The sequence below is a fragment of the Brachypodium distachyon genome, chromosome 2, assembly GCF_000005505.3.
Source record: "Brachypodium distachyon strain Bd21 chromosome 2, Brachypodium_distachyon_v3.0, whole genome shotgun sequence".
Classification (NCBI taxonomy): Eukaryota; Viridiplantae; Streptophyta; class Magnoliopsida; order Poales; family Poaceae; genus Brachypodium; species Brachypodium distachyon.
Genome location: NC_016132.3, coordinates 57836797 through 57858579, shown reverse-complemented (window position 1 = coordinate 57858579; position 21783 = coordinate 57836797). Strand labels below are relative to the sequence as shown.

Sequence of the window (21783 nt, the reverse complement as noted above, 5' to 3'; positions counted from 1 at the left end):
TTTTTTTTAGAGAGAGAGAGGAGACTCGGTGGAGCTGGTCCATCCGGAACTCATTTGGACTTTAAAATGGGTCGGCCTGCTATAGCTGCCGATCTACGAGCGAGGCCCACGGCAGCTTCATTGCCAAGAGAGAAGTACTTGAAGCAGGGAAGTTTCCCTAAAAAAAAAGTTTGAACCGGAGAAATTTTCCTAGAAAAAAAAACAAAAAACTTGAAGCAGAGAAGTACTTTCTCCATCGAAACAGTCAAAACTAGAGTACTGGCAGTACTCACTAATTGATGCCCAGGAGTTGAAACCCAATCGCTAGATACATGGTGGCCTGCGGCAGCGCAAAGAGGTAGAAATAGGAGCCATGCCCGTACATGCAGTCGTAGCACGCCGACACCAGCAGAAACACGCCCATCAGCAGCTCCGTGCAATGGAACCTGAAAAACACAAGAACCGGCAGCCAGAAACACGTCAAAGTCCCTAAATTTGTGGATCATGTACGCCTTCTTCCACGCCGATCATGCGTGCGCGCGATGAAGAAGTCGTAGATCATGTACGCCTTCTTCCACGCTGACACCTCCTACATTTGTGGATCGGAAAATTCAGATCGAGATTAACGCAAAGGCTCCATTGATTCGATGAGAATGTGAGTGAGTGAGTGAGACCTTGGCAGAGAGGATTTGGAGGGCCGTTTTCTTGAAGAGGAGAGCGGGGCCGCAGGACCAGCGGTGCTGCTGGGAGCGGTAGGCCAGCAAGGAGCTGGGGAGCTCGCTCTTCACCTTGATGGCGCCGACATACACGAATTCCCATCCTCGTATCGATCTGAATTAGGACAAAAGACGATCAAGATACTGTCACGCGATTACGGTTTTGCCCTCTCAATGAAGGTACTACTGTGATTTTTGGATTCGGTACGCCGACACCTCCTACATTTGTGGATCGGAAAATCCAGATCGAGATTAATGCAAAGGCTCCATTGATTCGACGAGAATGTGAGTGAGTGAGACCTTGGCGGAGAGGATTTGGAGGGCCATTTTCTTGAAGAGGAGAGCGGGGCCGCAGGACCAGCGGTGCAAGGAGCTGGGGAGCTCGCTCTTCACCTTAATGGCGCCGACATACACGAATTCCCATCCTCGTATCGATCTGAATCTATTATATGCTAAAAGACACGCACGTTGATGTACGTAGCTGGCTGCTAGAGGAGAGTCTCGGCCGAACACAACTGCTCGAGGAGAGCCCAGCCGAACACCAACATAATTAACAATTTTCCCTTTACTAGCTGAAATACCCGTGCGTTGCAACGGAACAACAAAATAAAATTAGACACTCGAAGAAAATTTCTCTTTGCTTTTCTTTGACAACCACCAAACATCCTTTTTAAAAAAGTTTTTCGAATATTTTGTCTATATACTATGATCTCTTAGAACACAACAGTAACTTCCATTCTGAAAATTATGTAATCGTATAAAATTCTCCATAAACTATCTAGAAAAAAATCGTGAAATCCTAAACTGAGCCCCCGTTGCGTCGCTCCGCTGATATTTTCAGCAATTTTTCACATGTTTGAACAGATAGTTTTTCGCCCATGTGTTACTATATCAATAAACCACAACACATGTTTAACATTGCCCTAATGGCCTCTAGATTATCTCCAATCTTAACATCTAGTAATGAACAACCTAATTTTTGCCCTTAAAGAGCACACATACAAGCAGCAGCGATGGTTGCTAGTCAAGTCATCAGCCAAATGATTCCAGAAAGGAAGTCAGCATCCCAAAATGTATGAAGGAACGATCAGCATATCTTAACAAGGCTAATAGCAGCGAGAGAGAAAAAAAATGGTACGGAGTTCTCTCCCGAGCTTCATTGTCATTTTTCCTGAATTTTGTCAAATATCACTGAATTCGAAATCTGAAGATCCCGTAGCAATATTCCTCCACAGATAGTAGGTACGGATTCAAGCATTCAACAACACATCTTTTCCACATCCAACACCTGGAATCTTAAGCTTGAGATCCTGAACCCACAACCGTCATATGTCCAACAGTAAACACATCACTTAGATTTATCCTAATACTCTCTCCATCTTCCAGACCCCCACACGACCCAACCAGACAATCACACACTGAGCAAATAAATCCAACTCCAATTAGGCAACCAGTTCAAGTTCCAGTTCTCCAGAAATTTCACTGTACCAATGCTAATCAATCAATAATTATTTCCGAGTAGTACGTAGTACTAAAAACCGAGCAAGAGCTGAACTCCGCACGGACCAAGCACCCTATTGCACGACGCAATCGCCATCTGAGAAACCAAGCCAGACCTCACGCAAGGAGCACGAAACCGCCCCCCAACCAACTAACAACGACGGGAAAAACGGTTGGAATCTCTACTGGGAGGAAACCAACCAACCAACAAACAAACAAACTACTGACCTGTAGACCGGATCGGCGTCTCCCTCGGAGGCAGCGGCGGCGGCGGCGGCCACAAAGCCGAGAAGCGGTAGAATCGGCAACAACCCTCTCCAGCCGCGCCCCATCCCGTCCGCCCGTGCTTCCAGAAGTAAACTCTAGCAGCACCTATCGGAAGAGCAGGGGCAGCAGCGGGAGGAAGAGATCCATCCAACGCAGAGCAGAGGAGGTGCCCTGCTGCGAGGGGAAACTCGAAGGCCACTGGGATCGGATTGAATCGATTGGTTGACGCGGTGAAGGAGGAAGATTGATTATAGAGCAGATTTGTTTTGTGCTCTCCGGCTCCTCCGTGTTTGGGGGCAGCAACCCCAAAGAAAGGAACAAACCTTTATGCCTTGCGGTGGAGGAGATTTTGTGGGCGGCGGCGGTGGCGAACTCAATTGCACGGTGGTGGTGGAGGCAAGTCGGCTCCGTGGCTGCGTGTTCCTCCGTGAATAAGAAAGATAGGGAGCAAGGGGCAGGGAGCCCCAGCGCCCCAGCCTGCTCCGTCCGCACCCCTCGACGACCTCCTTTCTCACCCTCGCTGATCTCTCCCCTCCCTGCTCGTTGCTAATTCTTGACCGAGGACTGCAACAAAGGGCGCCTGGAGGATCCGTGGCGGGCCAGCCGCGTGAGAGGAGGGGGCGGAGCGTGCTGGGTTGGCTGGAGGAGGGGAGGCGTTGTGAGGGGAGACCGGCCAGGTCGTGAATTTGGGGAAGGGTGAGGACTGAGGAGGTGGCCTCTTCTTTGCTCCTCGTGAGAAGGGAGGCAACGGGGGAATTAAGGAGGCATCGGTGCGGGACTGAGGAGGTGGCCTCTTCTTTCCTCCTCGCGAGAAGGAAGGCAGCGGGGGAAGGAGGCGTCGGTGCCGTTGGGGGCGGAGGGAGAGGTAGTTGAGGGACGGCAGCAGGAGGAGCGGAGCGCAGCGGTCGGGTGGGGTTTGACGAACAAGAAAGCGCGTGTGACGAACGACGAAACCGCGTGGTGAAGGGAACGGTCCGTATTTTTTAGATAGGTATAGATATACGTGTGTGCGTTCTGTTTCTTTCTTTTTTGTGCGTTCTCGGCATAACAGACAGAGATCAATACGAGATCAATTGGCAACACACACACACACACGCGCGCGCGTGCGCGCGCCGTCCCTCATCGATCGGCAGCGTGAACTACGCCCATTAGATGACTCCATCACATAATATACGAATCTATTATACTCCCTCCGTCCCATATTAAGTAATGGAATATTAGATGTATCTAGACGCTTTTGAGGTATAGATATATCCATATTTGAGCAAATTTGAGTCACTTAATATGGTACGGAGGTAGTATATAATATAAAGGCACAACAAATGGTATCAGGAGAGACATCGATCGTGTTTATCCACGTTATCTAGATTATTTTGACTATTGAAGTTTATATCTACGGATCAAGATTTCATAAGTGAAAGAAATATGAAAGGTACCTGTGGTAGGCTCCGCGTTGATCCACATCATACCAAGTATTTTGATCCACATCGTCCGAATTATTTTGATAATTCGATCTTAATTTTAACGGACAACATTTAATGAGTGGAATATATACGACGGACTAGCAATAAAACATCAGTGTGATTTAAGATTAGTGTTAATTAAGTCAATATTTGCTTTTGTGGCCCGATATGTTATTATTAGTGATAATTAAATACACCCTACTTTCCATATTAAATTGCCATGGATTTAGTACACGCCAATTAATATGGAACAAAGTTATACTAAATCCATGCCAATTAATATGAAACGGAGGGAGTACTTATTTGTTAATCAGGACCTGGAGCCGTAATGGTTTTCGTCTGCTTTAAAGCCTCTTCAATTTCAGTCATAGTAAATGGTTGTGTCAACTCCTCTGCTCTGCTGACAGCCTTCCTTTGAACTGCCAAGCATCCTGGTGGATTTATCTGTCTAATTCAACACATGTAAATTGTTTAAACCATTGCTAGCAGCTACTCCGTAGGAGTAACAAGTACGTACGTAGGCCTCTAGCTGACATTTTGTTAGTTAAATTGGTGATCTAGGAACATGCGCATGCCTTATAAATCCGGCCGAAGGTAGTATATAATAAAAGCAAATACGTGGTTCTAGAGAGAAAACTCTATGTTATCCACGTAATCTGAATTATGTAAACCATTAGATCATATATTTAACGGTAAAGATTTAGGAGAGTGGATAGTATTTGCAAAACTATAACTCTACCTACAAATATATCGTTAGTTAATGTGAGCTACGCATAACTTTGAATTTTACAAAGATGAGTTATTAACGGCAGTTGAAGATTTATTACTCTACATATCAATATATTAGTGCTAAAAAAATGTGAACCGTCCAGACTACTAATTTAATAATCCCTCCTTTTCACAAAGGTTTGCATATTTTGTTTCATTAAAGCAAGAGACTTTGTCCCATAATAACTTTAGTAATATGTAATTTGTATGATAGAAACCACGTCTGTTAGCAAGAACTTTTGAAGACGAATCTAGTAATATAAATTTCATGTATTAAAAGCACTTATTATTAAAGTAATTTTTGGTCAAAGCATGGTCTTAACGAAACCAAATATACCAACATTTGTGAAAATGAGAGTATCATGAATGAGCGAATTGACCGGCCAGCGAACCAAACACTTATTATGGAATATCTCTACAAAGTAACGAAAAAAAAGAAAGATATCTCAAATAATCTAACTCTAATCCGAGTATCGATAGAATAATCAAGCAGAACTTCACTCTTGCGTCATGATGTACTATCACGAAAATCTCACCTACTAATATAACTTTGCATACACACGACTACCAATGCAAACAACCGATCCATCAATTTGACACGTGAATTTGACTTTTGTTTTCAATCATCTCGGGTAAAGACCAATGGTTGGTAGATGATTTGAACTTTACTTACACACACTAAGCTAATATGACCCACAGACAATAAGTCCGATGCAAAAGTTGAGCGAGCATCCGACACACGCTTTAGCGTTTAGTTCTATAAATGAACTATTGTGTCTCATGTTCACAACAATTTTTCTTTTCGAGGAAGAAAACAGATTTGGCTCAATATACTTTCATACTTATAGGGGTTGTAAGATTGGTTAATCATATTTTTCTAGATATATTGGGTTGATTAGACATGTTCTTTTATCAACTAATAATCACGTAAATAACACAACGATACATACATACGTTAGTTTAGAAAATAATGATGCATGGTTACAATGGTTACAGATGTTTCCCGCGCAATTGCTCGGGACACCATGCTAGCTAGGACAAAAGACGATCAGGATACTGTCACACGATTACGGTTTTGCCGTCTCAGCAGTACTGTGATTTTGGATTCGGTACAAGATAAGATTAACAACACAGTATCAGAGATAATACCGACTACGTACTGGACTAAGATAAACAAAACGGTTCATATCAAAATTGGCACGTGCACATTTCCGATCAAGCGACACACATCACTAGCTAGCAATTAACGAATGACACCTGTGGCTTTCGGTCGCGGAAGAACCATAAACAAACGTCAGAAAACTTTGACACGAAGTTTCCCGTCAGCAAACCAGACCGGAATATAAATCAAGTTCAGTTAACCAGAAAGCACAGAAATCGAGGAAGACGCAAGATCACCGAAGATGTCCGACGAAGCGGCGGCGGCGGTGAGGCTCATCGGCACGTTCAGCAGCCCGATGGTGCACCGCGCGGAGGTAGCCCTGCGGCTCAAGGGCGTCCCCTACGAGTACATCCAAGAAGACCTGGACAACAAGAGCGAGCTGCTGCTGAAGCACAACCCTGTGCACAAGAAGGTCCCCGTCCTCCTCGTCCGCGGCGACCCGCCGGCGGCCGTCTGCGAGTCGCTCGTCATCGTCGAGTACGTCGACGAGGCCTTCGCCGCTGGCGGGCGGCCTGATCTCCTCCCCGCCGACCCCCTCGCCCGCGCCTCCGCCCGCTTCTGGGCCCGCTTCATCGACGAGCAGGTGAACCAACGAAATCGAGACAGCAAATTGTATCGATTCAGTAGCCAATTCGTTGCAATTTCAGCTGGACTTGTTAATTTGAGATCTGATCTGCAGTGCTGGAAGAGCTTGTGGGTGGCGCTGTGGGCCGCCGACGGGGATGCGCGGGGGAAATCGGCGGCGGGGGCGAAGGCGAACCTGAAGCTCCTGGAGGCGCAGCTGCTAGGGGAAGAAGGAGAGAAGAGGTTCTTCGGAGGCGACGCGATCGGGTACCTCGACATCGCCGCCGGCCCGTTCGCGTACTGGCTGGGGGTGTTCGAGGAGATGGCCGCGACGCGGCTGCTCACGGAGGAGGACCACCCGGCGCTGTGCCTGTGGGCGGGGGAGTATAGGGCGGTTGAGGCGGTGAGAGGTTGCTTGCCGGACAGGGACCGCCTGCTGGCCGCGCTGTCGAAGAGGAAGGGGCTGTACGTTTCCATTGCCAACGCCATGGCCGCGCAGAATTAGTAAACCGTGGTGCCGCCATCTTTGGCGTTTCATTCTGAAGATGAAGAACCGCACTATAGACGTGTGTGTTCCAAATAAGTTTGCTGAATATGTATGGGATGGAAGGAAGTTTGTGCAGTTAGTGCCGACGGAGCACGAAGGCAGTACATTATATAGATGCGCATTGTGCAGTACAGACTTCCCATTTTATTTCTCTGGCAAGGCCAGCAACAGCCAGCAGCACACACTTGCACTACACTGATCCACGGACACCTGCACGCTTATTTCGGCAGCATTGCCTTGGCCGAGGCGACGAACATCGCCTTCTTGGCCGTGAAATTCTTCAACAGCTGCTGCTTATCCGGCAGGCACGCCCCGACCTTCTCATCAGCGGCGTAATCGGCCGCCCACCGGCGCAGTCGAGGGAACTCGTCATCTGCCACGAGCCTCACCCCGGCGGCCTCCTCGAAGACCCCGAGCCAGTGCGCGAACACGCAGGCAGCAATGTCCACGAGCCCAACGGTATCTCCCCCAAAGAACTTCTTCCCTCCTAGCTCCGCCTCCAGCAGCGCCATGTTCTCCTTGAACTCCTTCTCGAACCCCTCCCTCGCTTCCCCCTCCAACCACAGCGCCAGCCAGAACGGCTTCGAGCACTTGTCGTCGATGAAGCGGGCCCAGAAGCGGGCGGCGGCGCGGGCGAGCGGGCCGCCGGGGAGGATCGGCGGGCCGCCGGGGAAGGCCTCGTCGACGTACTCGACGATGACGAGGGACTCGCAGATGGCCGCTTCGCCGTGGAGGAGCACGGGGACCTTGTTGTGGACGGGGTTGTGCTTCAGCAGCAGGTCGCTCTTGTTGCCCAGGTCTTCCAGGAGGAGCTCGTAGGGGACGCCCTTGAGCCGCAGGGCGGCCTCGGCGCGGTGGCTGTACGGGCTGTCGGACGCGCCGATCACCTTCACCGGCGACGGCGAGCTCATCTTCACAAGCTGCTGCTGTGATGTTCGTGTGGGTAGTGGCAGGTGATTCGGTGGTGTTTTATAGCGCTGTCGAGAAAGGGATTGGCTCGAGGGCGAGGCTGGTTTTTAATCTGATCTTCTTGGTGGTGCTGAAACTTCTCCCGCAAGGATCCCACCCTTGTTTGTCTTCCTGAGAATTGTTTGTTTTATCCATGTATGAAGCTTCCGCGTTGTTTACCTCCGAGCAGAGTGATTAAAACAAGTGTACTCGAGCAAGCCGGTCTAATGATCGAGCTTGGTTGTGCCGTCATCTAGCCACACTGTCAATCTTTTCTTGGCGTGCAATTAAGGAGACACTGAGTTTTTCATTTTAGCTGACAGAGGTCCATGCGTGGTCAAAGAAGACGATAGAATGAGAATATTTTAAGGTTGTGTTTGTTTGTCCTCCTTATTATGCGCATAACTTGCGTCGCATGAGAGAGCCTGTAGCTGGATCTAGGCTGAGAGCATGCATCCACGAGACGCAGCCGGGCCCGGTGTTTTGGTTGCTTTGCATAGGGACAGCAGACGACGGAGGAGACAAAGAAGACGGATCAAGAGCTGGGACTTGGAGTTGGAGGACAGGAGCAGCACGACACACACGTCTATGTAGAGGAGCCCGGAGCCCGGAGCCCGGAGAAGTGTGTCGGCTATCGGCCCACCGCTGATCCTGGGCACTACGCACGGATCACAGCTGCTGGCCGTTGCCCAAAACTTTGCCGGACGCCACTGCCCGCTAAACAAACACAGCCTACAATGCTTTCATTCAGATACAATGCTTTCATTCAGAGCAAATCACGGTTGGAGTAAATTGGTTGCAAACCAAATGTACGTCTACAAAGTTTGCCCAAAAACTAGCTGTAATCCAAACAGCATCTAGTTACCGTCATGCCCTTGTTTCGGTCATGCCAAAATTTGCCAAAAAATTGATAGGGCTAGTTGGGGCTCAAACCAAACACACCCTACATCTGTTTCTGCATTGGTGTTTGTTGCGTTAGGCGTTTCTGTACGAAACAAGAGACAAATAACCCGTGAAATTGAAAATGATTTATTTTGAGAAATGATCCCACTAGACGGTTTCATGCTTACTACCAGAAGTAAAAAACAGTCAGCCCATGCCCCGTCATGTCTCAGCGGCTCCGACGTGACGCGTCAGGCCCATGCCGCTGCTGCACGCCATCCGCCTACGAGGCTACGACCCGTAGAGCCCAGGCCGGCTAGTTTTCAGAGTTTTCTTTTCTTTTCTTTTTTGCGTGTGCCATTGTTTGGCGGGGACTGCAGAGTGCAGAGCCTTAATTGGAGGGAGGGCTCCCCACGGCTACAACCGGATCGCAAGATCGAAAACCTTCGGAGCCTCAATGCCGGGCTCTTCCTCCCCCACTCCCAAACCCTAAACCCTAACTGCTCCCCACAACCAAGCATCCCCTTCCATCGCAAGCCTTCCACCGCGCCCCACCCGTTTCCAGCCGTGCGGATGGCGCCTTGGATGACGATGCAGCTCATGGTGCGTCTCCCGGAGACGAGGAGGTGGCGGGCATGCTCCTGGCGAAGCATCGGTCGATGGAGGAGCAGCGGCAGCCGGGCGGTCTCCCGGAGAACGAGAGGCGCGCGCTCTCCACCGCCTACCGCAATGTCTGCGCCGCCACGGAACCCATCCGAACCCTCCGCGACCTGCTCCGTATCCCGTAAGCCGCTTGGTATCCCTGTAACTCTCAGTGTCACTGTTTGGTGGTTCAGCGAGACTAGGTTCTGGTCTATTTTGCTTTGTGTGCTTTGGATTTGTGGGCAATGCTGCCCTTCCGGGTCGTAGCCAGACGGGAATCAGAGGCTTTTTTAGGGGCCTTATTGTTAGTATTCGTATGAAACATTCGAGGCGACTGGACTTGTATTCCTTAAACTCAGGAATATGAATTTGGGGAGTTTAGGTTGTGCCGAATAGATCTCATCCTCGTGCATCCGGATTGCACAAGTTTTAGTTTGCGTACCTCACGAAAAAAGTTTTTGCTGCAGGTGTGCGGTGAAACAGATTTTAGGTGATATCCATTTTTATCCGAGAGATGCAAGGCAGATAGTTTTTTTTACACCCATAGGTTGCTACTGCTAAATGTATATGTATCGCTTTAAGTTGCAGTCGCGCTTGACTTGCATATAGAACTCTGTGTTTTTGGTTTTACCTTTTTTATGTGTTTATCTGAGAGATGCAAATTGCCACAACTTAATGTATGGAATATATATCTAGTACTCCCTCCGACCCATATTACTTGCCGTTGAGTTAGTGCAACTTTGTACTAAATCTGTGACAAGTAATATGGGTCGGATGGAGTACTAAATGTTATTTGTTCTTGGGATTGCTTCAAATTTCCCATAACTTCTACATTTACTGAGTTACCTCACGCCGAATAGATCTCATCCTCGTGCATCCGGATTGCATGCCTCACGAAAAAAGTTTTTGCTGCAGGTGTACGTACGGTGAAACCGATTTTAGGTGATATCCGTTTTTGTCCGAGAGATGCAAGGCAGATTATTTTTTTACACCCATAGGTTGCTACTGCAAAATGTATCTGTATGATATCGCTTTAAGTTGCAGTCGAGCTTGACTTTGCTTTTAAAACTCCATAACTACAGACGTGCCATGACAGTACGGCTTTAGGCTGGATCCATATAGAACTCTGTGTTTTTGGTTTTACCTTATTTTTATGTGTTTATTTGAGAGATGGACATCGCCAGAACTTAAAGTATGGAATATATCTAGTGCTAAATGTTATTTGTTCTTGGGATTGCTTCAAATTTCCCATAACTTCTACATTTAGTGAGTTACTTTGATCACTGCAGTTGCTTCTTACGTTCTATTTTTTTCTTTGTCAGGGGCATTGGACCTTGGTCATTCGTGTGATGAAAGACTCCTTTCCAGGGTCCATCCCAGGTTTGTCTCCAAGAAACAATACACCATGAAACAATGGTAGCTCGTGTGTCCTCTGAGAACTGTTCTTCCTTTTCATCATCGGGCAACACTTTTTCTTCCTCTTCAGCTGTATCAAGAGTGAAGTTAATGATTTGTTCCGTTCATTTTAAAAGTTCTGCTATATTTTACAGGAAAGAAGCGTAGGCGGACAAAATGTTATGTGCCACAGAAAAATTCTGCTTCTTACGCAATATTGATCACGCTTTACCGGTATGATTTTCTTGGAGGTCTGTTTTTCCTTAATTTTGTTGTTCATATAAAATAAAAATATCATCGACCTTAGGACGGCAAATTTAATCGTAGCAAGTAAGAATAGGTCTGTGCGAGAGGAGACAGTGACAATTGATCCCCCCCCCCCCTTCCCCCCAGGGAAATGACAAGAGGCAAGGCTTTTATGATGAAGCAGGAGCTTAGCGATGCCGCTGATGCCAGTGGTCTGACACAATTCGCAATCGAGTACAATTTGATTGATTCACACGGTTGCTGACTCGGCTATTTTAGTGCATCGCTAAGTTTGTATATTGTAGGACAAACCCTGGGTGTTCTCAGAATGACTATTACACTGGATGGAGCTGCATGAAGACGCTGTTATCTAATGCACTGGTTGTGAAGTGGAGTAACCCTGCAAAGTAATATACTGTGCTCACCCATGCTTATCGTTACTCTTCTTTCCTATTTATCAAGGAATGCTGTATGGTTCACAGTTCACACACGCACATGTTGGATTTTTGTAGAGGGATAGGATTGCTCCGTCACTGGCTGTTGATTTATCATGTATTATTTCAGCGCTGCTGGATATTAATTGAGATTTAACAGAATCAATGATCGGTGGATATCCATGCTATACATTGCACTTGGTTGCAGTGGCGGAGCCAGATTTTCATTAAGCCCTGGGCCATTGCTTCAAATCACTAAAATTGCCAAGCAAAACCTAGGCCAAAGAATAAATTCCATGCCCCAGGCCACGGCCCGGGCTGTCCAGGGCCTGTCTCCATCTGTGCTTGGTTGCATGAACTTGACTAGGGTGTTCATATGTTCTTATGTATTTAAAGCATAATTGCTTCTGCACTGATTTATGCTCTTGCATTATGTTGGCCGGGCATAACCACTTGCCAGGTATAGAAGTCTTTCACCTATTCTGCACTAGTGTGATCGACTGGATCCTGAAAGGTGGGCAAGACTGTGTTTTTTTTATTGATTCATATATCTATGGGTTAATCTAATAATTGAAATTCTACGAAGAAAAAAAGTCCAACTTCTTCCAACAAATTGCAACTGGATGAAGTTTGATATAGTACCTCAATAAAGTCAGATTAACTTCTGGTAGTTTGCTATTGGAGAATCTTAGGCACTTTATGTAATATATGGCGCTCTAATCTTTTGAACAAAGTAAGAGCAGACAGATTCAAGTCTATCGTTCCTTAGGACTTATAGGGTCCACAAAGGGTGTGAAAACCTGTGTTTGTTTTTGTTGATCGATATATGGAATCTCTAAATATTGAAATTCGACCAAGCAAAATTTATACTTCCTCTGTCCAACAAAGGATGTCTTAACTTTGACTAAATTTGAATGCATCTACACAGTAAGTCATGTCTAGATACATCCAAATTTTGACAAACTTGAGACATCTTTTGTTGGATGGAGGGAGTATTTCAATTTTCCCCTCAAAGTCATATATTTGGTAGCAGATAATCTGCATCTTATAGTTTGCTGTTTGAGGCTCATATGCATTTTAAGTAATATGGTACTCTCTGATATTTTAAAAATAATAATTAAGAACGTATATCTTTTAAAGATACAGTTTCAATGAGGCTATTGATGAAATTGAAGGAGGCATGTGCAATTCCATGGCTCCTTTGTACTTATTGTTTTCATAAAATGAACCGGCAAGGCAGGTACAACGATCCCCCATGTGTGAGAATGATCCAGATATCTGCCAGTTGCTTGCCACACAAACCTATCCTGCTCTCATTATTAGTCTTACAATTAACTCATTTTCTATTTTCCCATCCGGAGTTGAAGCAGAAATTAACTATGTTCAGTTTACAATTCCTGTCTGTAGCTGGGGCTCTTTTGTTGGGGGCTCAAGCACAAATATTCTGTCGAGATGCCAAACATAGGTTGGGGCTTACTAAATGATTTTGTGTAGGTATAGGCTAACGGAAGAGGTAGAAAAACTGCTCTCGATTGTCTCTGCTCGGTCTGGATCTGCAGCTAAAGAAATCTCTCTCAGCGATTCAGATTCAGATTCAGATTCTGATGAGCTACATGAAGGGAACAAACCTTTGATAGGTATTAATTGGTTTTATATTCATGCAGTATGATTTTCCAAATAGCCTATTATTTCACACCTGCCGCACTATAATTAATCATTTGCAGGTTGAAGAACAAGAGCAATATGAACTCAATGCAGGGGCTAGCAAAAACATCTTCCAGCTTGTCTGTGCTGAAGGATGAACTCAATGTTCCTAGTTCCCCTTACTGTTCAACTGGTCTTTTGGGCATTATCGTGATGATTGCGGGCCACCTTTTGTGAAGCTTCCTTCCCGACTCGGTAGCAGGGCTTTCATGTTAAGACAAAAATATAGGGGTTCTATTTGTGTGCCATGGCGCTTTCAATAACTGAAAGTTTCTGACCATGTGACCACTTAAAAAAGGCCCCTCCCTTTTATGTTAGATTGCGTCTATGTAGAATCCCAGGCTGGATAAGATAGAATTATCGTGTAATGTAGTAAGTTAACTAGTGTTTGCTATATTTATCGCCTAACTCGCATGGAAGTCGACAAGGCGGTATGATGTATACGTGCTCATAGTTCCATTTTCCATCCATTTGCTGAAAAGCTTTGCTTGGTCGGCGTTCATGTCCGGTCGGTGTAGGAAGCCTGTCTGCTGGTCTTTGGCCAACTTTCTCTTACTTTCCGTTGTTCAGACTACTCTGAGCAATCTTCGTTTCCTCCTCATTCAGGAGTGTGGATCTTACATGGAGAGGTACACTTCACCCTTTTTGTTCTCCGGTATTCGTCCCAGCGGAAAGAGCTGGTTACCAGACGACAATGGCTTGGAACGGCGAGCGCTGTGGCGTCACCCGGATCAGGTTCTATACTTCCCATCTCATCTTACAGTCAGCAATTCGTAAGCACATATCCTTATCCCGTTTTGTTCTGTCGCTGTTCCACTCCGGCACACAGAATCATTCTTTGTTCAGAGCAAATTTGGACTATTAAATTCTAGAATTAGGAAGTGACAGTATATACAGCAGTACCTGAGCGAAATAGAGCTGAGAGCAGACACGGGAGGAGGGAGCTAGGTCAGGCCGTCAGGAGGCGGACAAAGGAAATATCCTGAAGAATCGCACGCCACACCGCTTTGGGGAATGGCGCCAACCGGAAACAAACCCCGTCCCGTCCTTTCCCGTCACGTACACGGCGGCGCCAGACAACACCAGAAGTCGTCCAACACGGCGTACGCCCACACGAAGGACAAGGCACATATCGTTTGCTTCTCGCAGCTTTCTTGTCCTGCTGCCCTTGCTGTTTCTCTGAGCCGTGTGCACCGTCAGTAAGGAAGGACGGGTCCAAAACTTGCCCAACGTCGGAACAAACAGACGCCCGGAACCCTCCATAAACCCAGCGTCACCCACGCCCAGAACGCACGCCTTTGTTTCGCCTGTGGTTTCTGGCCCGGCGTGCACACCTTTGTTCCTATCTTGATTAGATAGAGATAGCGCGCGCCGGTGCGTCCAAACTGGACAGGAACAAGCTAACAAAAACCCCAGGTGGATGGATGCGATGCACGCCGCAAACGGCTCCAAAAAGAGTCCAAAAGCGCTCGACGCCGACGGCTCGTGAACGAAGCCGAGGGAATTTTTAAAGGCGCGCGCGCCACCCGGCCGGCTGCGATGCATCCAAACGGAATGAAAGGGATGTCGGTTCGTGGACACGGGAGAACCCAAAGCGCGCTCCGCGACAGCAGCCAAAGTAAGTGCTCGCTGTCCTCTTCCTCCAGTGGTTACCAAACCCCACCCGCTTGTTATCCTTTGTTTTGTTTCATCTAGCCAGGAGCCTTTGTTGGTTTCCCTTGCGCGACGCTCATTCGCCCGTGGATGTGGTTCAACTTGAAGCGATAAGTTTCGAATTTATTGGCTTTGCTAAGGACGAAGGTCTCAGGTCCCCCGCCGAGAACGAACGGAAAACGATTCGTCATCACTGACCGTAGACATCCGTATTTAGCGAGGAACCGCTGCAACAAATGGTACGCAAAGAAATAAAAAGAAAAAGATTCCTCTCTCTGTTGTAATGAATCAGATACGTTCTAGTCTGGACGTTAGTCGCGGCACATATTTGTTGGTTTGCTGTCACGGGCCACCGGAATGTTATACTGCTGTAGTCCGTTTGACGATTTCGTTTCAGGATTTATTACTGTCACCTTTCCAAAACAGGAAGCATACTTGCTGTACGTACGTCCGATGTTCCCGGTTTGAAAGTTTGCCGCGCCATCCATGGGAATTGGCACGGCAGCATCTGGCTACGGACCATGCATGATGTGTCCTCCTTTCTGAAGAAAAGGAAATTCAACGAGACGATTAGTAGAAGTACACCGGCCCTGATCCAGCCACCAACGCACAAAGGACAATCTTTTGCTTCCAAGTCAAGTTGTTGATAATCAGACACCTCACTTTGAACTCGATTTTCCATGGATCCCGTGCTAATCGGTGCAAATGACAAAGGGAAACGGTTAAATGAGCAGTTTGGCTTATGTGGAAATGGTAATCCAGCTCAGGGGACGTGGAGAAGAAGAAGATTCCCGGCTCAATTTACAAGCATCTTCTAAATTGACACTACCGGCATCAAACTTAACACGGTATCTTGTTTGACTTGCTATTAGGCGTGGTGCTTTCTCTTTCAACCGGGCCTTTCTCAGGGGCCTTTTTTGATCCGGTCCCCGTTCACCTGCTCCCGGTCGCATCGGACGCAAACAGACTCATCTTTGCTGTAAGCAACGTTATCAAATATGGATCGATCGTTCTTCGGTCTTACACGTGGTACGCGCGTGTCTCCGTTTGATAAAACGAAATTATTAAGTTCGGTCGGTGTGGGTGAGTGTGGGCCGGACGACACTTTGGCGTTTGAAATCGGATGGGATGGGACACGAAAGCCGAGATCGCGAGGTTCCGTGTCGTGGCTGCTCCGTGACTATGTCGAGAGATCGATCGATTGGATCGTGGTAGCTGAAGCATGACATAATTTAAGACAGCACTTTGCTGAAGAGAACACAGTAGACACACCATGCGACTGATCGCGTGGACTAGCATGCTGCAACGCGACGCGGCGATATATTTAGACCGTACGAACTCCACCCTGGCTAATAATCAATGCAGCATCAATCCACGGACACCGACGGACGCCATGTACAGCTATAGTCAACCCGTAGGAAATTAAAGTCGACCACCGGCCGGCCGGGGCCCGGATCGATCAGCATATCTGCATATATACGCCATCTAACCCCAAATTAATCCTCTCTCCCAAACCAGCTCCCTAGTATTTCTTCCGTTTCATAATTCTTGACGAAATATTGCATGTATCTAAATGTTTTTTAAATAGATACGTCTATTTTTGGACAAATTTGAAACAACAATTATGTAACTGACGGAGCACCAGATTAATCAAGACATTGTTGTACACGTAAATCAATTACCAGTTTACCACCAGGGCAATCAGGCCGGGGGCCGTGCCAAGCAAAGGTGCAAATAGCTACTATCTCCAATTCTAAATTGTTGTCGTATTACATGTATCTAGACATTTTTTGTAAATAGATACATTCGTATGGATAAATTTGAAACAAGAATTTAGGATCGAATGGATAGCTCAGCAGTACTCCTCCCCATAGCTTTGATGCATGCAGGCGTGGCCACAATGACAAGCGTCCGTTTCTGCACACCTCCTCTTGTCGTCTCGTGTTTTAATAGGCGGCGAACAAAACCAAAGCCTCCGGCAGTATTTAAAGAGGCCACCAGCACCGCTACCAGGCCACGCCAACGCGCTACGCGACGAACAGGGTTTTAACTCTTTGTTTAACTCAGCCCTACAGGCCCGCGGTCGTCTACGATACGCATCACCAGTACTCCTACCGTACGACTACATGCATCGTGTCAAAAAAAAGAAACGAGGCAACGTCAATAAAAGTTTATACAAATATTTTGTTTTATTTTTCTGGGTCAGGTCCCAAGCTTAAGCAAAGGTCTTCTGCTCTCTAGCATGACACAGTGCTGTGCTGTGCGCACGTAGCGTGTGGCGCGCGGCTGCTTGTGCGATCCATCTGACTGTCGACAGTCAATTCTTTTTAGTATCCAGCCCCCGTCAAAGAAACACTTGTTTAACTCGACGCAGCACGAAGCCTTCGTTCACACGCATTTTCTCTTCTAGCAACAACAGGACAAGTTTCGCTAGCAGACAAGAGAGGGGAGAGGCTGGATCACTGACTGTTTTGTCCAGAGCTAGCACTAGCTCCTCGCTAGCAGCCCCATTAATTACTACGTTACTCCCTCCGTCCATAAACAAAGCGGTTCACTTTAAACGGAGCCTGCGCCTGCATGATGCCGTTCGTCCATGCTGATGATGCCTTGGTTTTTAGCTCCGTTTTTCTTCTTCAATTCAAAGAGCACGGAACAAGGCAGGCAGGAGACGACGAGGACGAGGGCAGTGCTTTTGTTTTGTTGTGGCGCGGGCCGTCGCGTTGTGAAGTGGAGGAATAACGAGGGCCAATTTTATTCCTGAGGTTCAGCAGGCCACGACAAGAGCCAGCCCGGAACAGCAAAACCGATCGTTACTACAAGCTACTGTAACAATACCAGTAGTACTGTTAGCACATTTTATAACTTGTAAATGTAAATGGAGGGCGTATCTCTCTGTCTCCTGCAGCAGGTCTCCTCTATCTAGCTGTTGTGTTGCGTCACACAGAAAAGAAGGAAAGAAAAGAGACCTCACAGGTGCGGATATATACAAAATCATCACGCAACGGCACGACAAAGACGCCGAAAAAGGAGCCTGCAGCACTAGATCAACAGTACCGGGTGCCATATACCGTGTCCAGCTCAAGAAAAGAGGGATATGGAGGAGACGGCGAACTTACCCTTGTCTGATTAGAAAGCGACGGGAGTTCACACATAGATGTATTGACAGTTTGCATGAGCCATGACGATTGCCTGACGAGGCTCTTTACCCCATCGTGGGACGGTCAATTACGATGCGGATACGGTCTCTTGTCCACCGTAGAAAACTAGAAATCCGATGACTTGTTACGGCTGCCGTTCCGTGTAGGTCCCGACAAGCCCAGCGTTTTCCCCCGTCATACCCGACAGCCCTGATTACACACGATGCTAGAGTTGAGCCGGAAACGTTGAACTCGGTCGAGTCATTTTCTCCATTTCTACATTACCAAGAACATGGAAACCAGAGGAGTAGCGTTCCATCTTCGCATTCTTTCCCCGACAAGAAAAACCCATCGGGGTCGTTCACTCAGTCAGTCAGATCACATGCATGCTTTACGTAACTCAGAAGGAACTGATCACGACTAGTGCTACTTCCTCCGTCGCAACATAATGAAATGAGTAGATTTTTGGCTCCCCTTTTCACCAAATGCAACCTGCCGCTTCGTCAGTACACGATCGAACGTAAAAATGGGAAGAAAGATAGACCGCTAAATCGATCCAGTCGGCACAACACATTTCGTTGCAAAGCGATAAACGACGCGCGAGGCATGCATGTAAATCTACGCATTAATCCGGACCATGACGGGAAACTAAAGCACGCTATGAACATGAACAAACAAATCACATGCAAGGCATCCATCCAGCAAAGTACTGGTAACAACAGTAAGAAACCTAGACAAACACGAATCTACTCACTACTCCTAAAAGATTCGACCAAACGCCTAATAATTAAGCTTAGTACTACGAGCAACAATGTCCATCATGGGTAAGATAGACTACAACGTCTCCTTCTCCGGCGCCGGCGGAATCAGTCGAACCTGCGGCCGCGCCACGCGGAAACAGAGAAGAGCGCCCGATCCTGCCAGCAGAGGAAGAAGGTCCCCTTCTCCTCCCTCACCTTGAACCCTTCGCACCCGAGCCCCTGCGCCGCCCGCCTGGCCTGCAGCAGCGCGTAGTAGCTGAGCGGCACGCCGGCGAACCCGGCGGCCTCCATGCGCGCCGCCCACCTCTCCGCCCTCTCGTGCCGCTCCCTCCTGGCGGCGCCGTCGCACGCCACGATGTCCTTGATCTCTTCCCCGAGCAGCCACCGCTCGACGCGGGCCCGCTCCACGGAAGCCCTGGACGCGCCCACCTCCAGGCAGTCGAACAGCGCCGCGTAGTAGTTGAGCGCCTCCACGAACCGCTCCGTCAGCCCCGCCGTGTTGTGGCTCGCCTCCTGCTCCACCACCACCATGACCTTCGGGGAGAGCCCCCAGAGGGCGCCCAGGAAGGATTCTAGCCGGGTTGTTGGTGGGGATAGCAGCCCCGAGGACTCTGGGCTGCTCCGTCTCTCTGCCGCGGCAGAACCCTTTTCTGCCGCGGCAGAGGAAGAATCGGGGGAGGCGTCTTCGTCGGTGGCGAGGAGGCAGTGGAGCTGGAGGGAGCAGCTGATGGCGAGAGCCTCGCCGGTCTTCACGCGGAGGGACTCCACGTCGAGGGATTCCAGCCGGGGGGTGATTACGGGGTTGAACTGGAAGGGGACGTCGAGGCGCTCTGCTTCCTTGGTGAGCACCATGGCGGTTTGGGAGAGAAGGTCCTTGTGCTCATGGACGGCGGTGAGGCGGAAGTGCGGCGGGCCTTCGGGGCGGGCGGCGAGGAGGCGGAGCAGCTCCAGCCACTGCGTGGCGTCGGCGCCGCAGCCGCCGAGGTCGACGACGTGGACGATCTTCTCCCCCTCCATGGCCTCCAGGATGGCCTGGTTGGCGGCGGCGCCGGCGAGGCGGAGGAACGGGCAGAGGTCGAGGAAGTGGCGGCGCGCGGCGGCGGACTCGGCCGGCGTCGGGGAAGAAGGCCGCGGCAGGAGGAGCGCCCGGCACAGGCCCGGCCACGCCCGGAGCGCGCGCCGGGCGAGGGCCTCGGCGAAGGCCGCCGCCACGCGCTGCATGGCGTCGCCGTCGGGCGCCGCCAGCGCCGCGATGTGCTCGAGCGCCGCGTTGGCCGCGTCGAGGCGCCCCGCGGCGGCGGCGGCGGCGCAGTTGAGGAGGAGGTGGATGAGGCAGAGCCCGCGCTCGTCCGATCGGAGCTCGCGCAGCATCCATGGCGGCGCGGCGGCGGCCGGGGTGTGGGCGGCGGCGGTGCCCGGGTGGAGCGGCATGGCGGAGAAGTTCTGCAGCGGGGACGATGTCACCGACGACGAGGAGCCTTCCGTGTCCTGCTGCTGGATCATCAGCCTCGCCAGCGCTACCTGCTGCCGTTTCTCTTTGCTTTCCTCTGCCTTTGCTTGCTTCGGTTGCGTGCTTCAAATACTGTCGATCTCTCGCAGGAAAGCTGCTTCTTTTGCGCTCTCTCGCTTTGTCCGGCCCGGCCGTCGCGTGGGGAAGGAGAAGGATTTATACGGCTCCCGATATGGTACTATGACACGAGCACAGACGCATTTGAGGCTGCTTTTTTTCTGCGGCGCGTGACGCAGTCACGCAATGGCGTTGTAGTTAAGCGGGAATAGTACTAGTAGCAGGAAGACTTGCAGAAGGCCGTTCCTGCCTGCAACGAAACAGAGAAATCAGATACTGCTAATTGGGAAAGACATTATAATCCATTAACAAAGTTTGTAATCAGGCTTTAAATAGAAAACTAGATACTCCAAGCAGAGAATCGAACGGGAGAGGATCTATTACGGCAGAGAAGAGAACAAGCGGCAGAAAGCCAAGGGGGGTTACAACAAACAAAAATACGATTCCTTTATTCTGGGTTGTCAGATTTAATTTTTCATCAGAGGGCAAGCAAGCAGGGAGATGAGTAGGACAAAGAGAAAACCACCGCCATGGCGCCATCCATTTATTCCTGGCCTGTCTTCTCGTCGGGCATCCATGCAAGACAGCATTCAGTGGACTGCACTGTACGCAGTATTCGCAGCCAGGATAGAACACAATAAAAACAGGAACAGAACAGGGAGAGGCAGCAAAAACGCAGCAGGCCCGTGCAGTACAGGTTGCGGCAGCACGCAGGCCCCTCTGCCGCACCCGAAGCGAGAAAATACCCAAAACAGAAGCAATCAAGGAAGGAAATGCTCACCTCGAGGAGCCAAGGAGGAGAGAAGCGCACGCACGCACGCAGGCAGCGCCGTGCCGTGCCGTGCCGTGTCTCTTGCTTCGCCTGATTCCCTGCGGAAGATGGAAGAGAAGAGATGCAAATACAGAGACGAGACGGTGGAGAAGAGCATATAAACCAGAGGAGGCTTGGGTAGTTGGGTGGTGCTGAGATATAGAGGATGAAAGCATGGGCGCGTCTTGGACTTTCGGTCTCCGTTTCCGTCCGCGACAAAAGGCCTTTTGTCTGCATCGGGCTTGTCTTGTAGTGTACCAGCACAGCGCAGCACTGCCTCTTGCTTCTTGGCCTTTGGCCTTCGAGCGGAGCTGAGCTGAGCAGGCAAGGAATTTATGTGACAGCGTGGCCCCCTTCTATAACCTCTTAAGAGCAATTTAGCCTGGCTATAATTTTTTGCCATCTCATCTTTAGCTAACATATAGCTACCATGTATAATAAGGTGGCTACAAGATCACAAGCCCACCTCTCTTCTCCCTACTTTTTTTTTCCTCCAACTAAACAAAGATACAATATTTAAATCCTTTAAACCTGCTTACATCACTTATTATTCTTGCTCTAATTACCCTTTGCTTTGCTAGGTGGCCTCGATCCACCTGCCAAACCTCTGGGGGCACGATTTGTTACTGCCTCGCGG

At 48.9% G+C, this 21783-nt stretch overlaps 4 protein-coding genes across 6 annotated transcripts; 2 read left to right on the top strand and 2 right to left on the bottom strand.

Moving 5' to 3' along the window:
• Nucleotides 1-5971: 5971 nt before the first annotated feature.
• On the top strand, nt 5972-7094 carry LOC100833367 (glutathione transferase GST 23). The gene is made up of 2 exons (XM_003565023.4): nt 5972-6438; nt 6535-7094. The coding sequence occupies exons 1-2, from the start codon at nt 6097-6099 to the stop codon at nt 6922-6924; spliced, it is 732 nt and encodes a 243-aa protein (XP_003565071.1). The 5' UTR covers nt 5972-6096; the 3' UTR covers nt 6925-7094.
• LOC100843347 (glutathione S-transferase U8) lies at nt 7024-8008 on the bottom strand. The gene has a single exon (XM_010234518.3). The coding sequence runs from the start codon at nt 7875-7877 to the stop codon at nt 7185-7187; it is 693 nt and encodes a 230-aa protein (XP_010232820.1). The 5' UTR covers nt 7878-8008; the 3' UTR covers nt 7024-7184.
• A 1151-nt stretch (nt 8009-9159) lies between these two features.
• LOC100833052 (crossover junction endonuclease MUS81) lies at nt 9160-13707 on the top strand. Of its 3 annotated transcripts, none has more exons than XR_001405969.2 (7): nt 9160-9580; nt 10761-10818; nt 10989-11067; nt 11227-11291; nt 11385-11486; nt 13008-13150; nt 13238-13707. XR_001405969.2 is itself a non-coding variant. In XM_014898435.2 (7 exons), the coding sequence occupies exons 2-7, from the start codon at nt 10788-10790 to the stop codon at nt 13240-13242; spliced, it is 447 nt and encodes a 148-aa protein (XP_014753921.1). In that variant the 5' UTR covers nt 9160-9580; nt 10761-10787; the 3' UTR covers nt 13243-13707. The 3 variants fall into 3 exon arrangements, 2 of the variants coding, with proteins under 2 accessions (XP_014753921.1, XP_010232819.1); XM_014898435.2 differs by having other exon boundaries at nt 11227-11313; XM_010234517.3 differs by lacking the exon at nt 11227-11291 and having other exon boundaries at nt 9161-9580.
• A 4938-nt stretch (nt 13708-18645) lies between these two features.
• On the bottom strand, nt 18646-21324 carry LOC100832122 (scarecrow-like protein 3). Its single transcript, XM_003565019.4, has 2 exons — nt 21117-21324; nt 18646-20585 (listed from the first exon to the last, which is right to left on the bottom strand). The coding sequence occupies exon 2, from the start codon at nt 20269-20271 to the stop codon at nt 18874-18876; it is 1398 nt and encodes a 465-aa protein (XP_003565067.1). The 5' UTR covers nt 20272-20585; nt 21117-21324; the 3' UTR covers nt 18646-18873.
• Nucleotides 21325-21783: the final 459 nt, after the last annotated feature.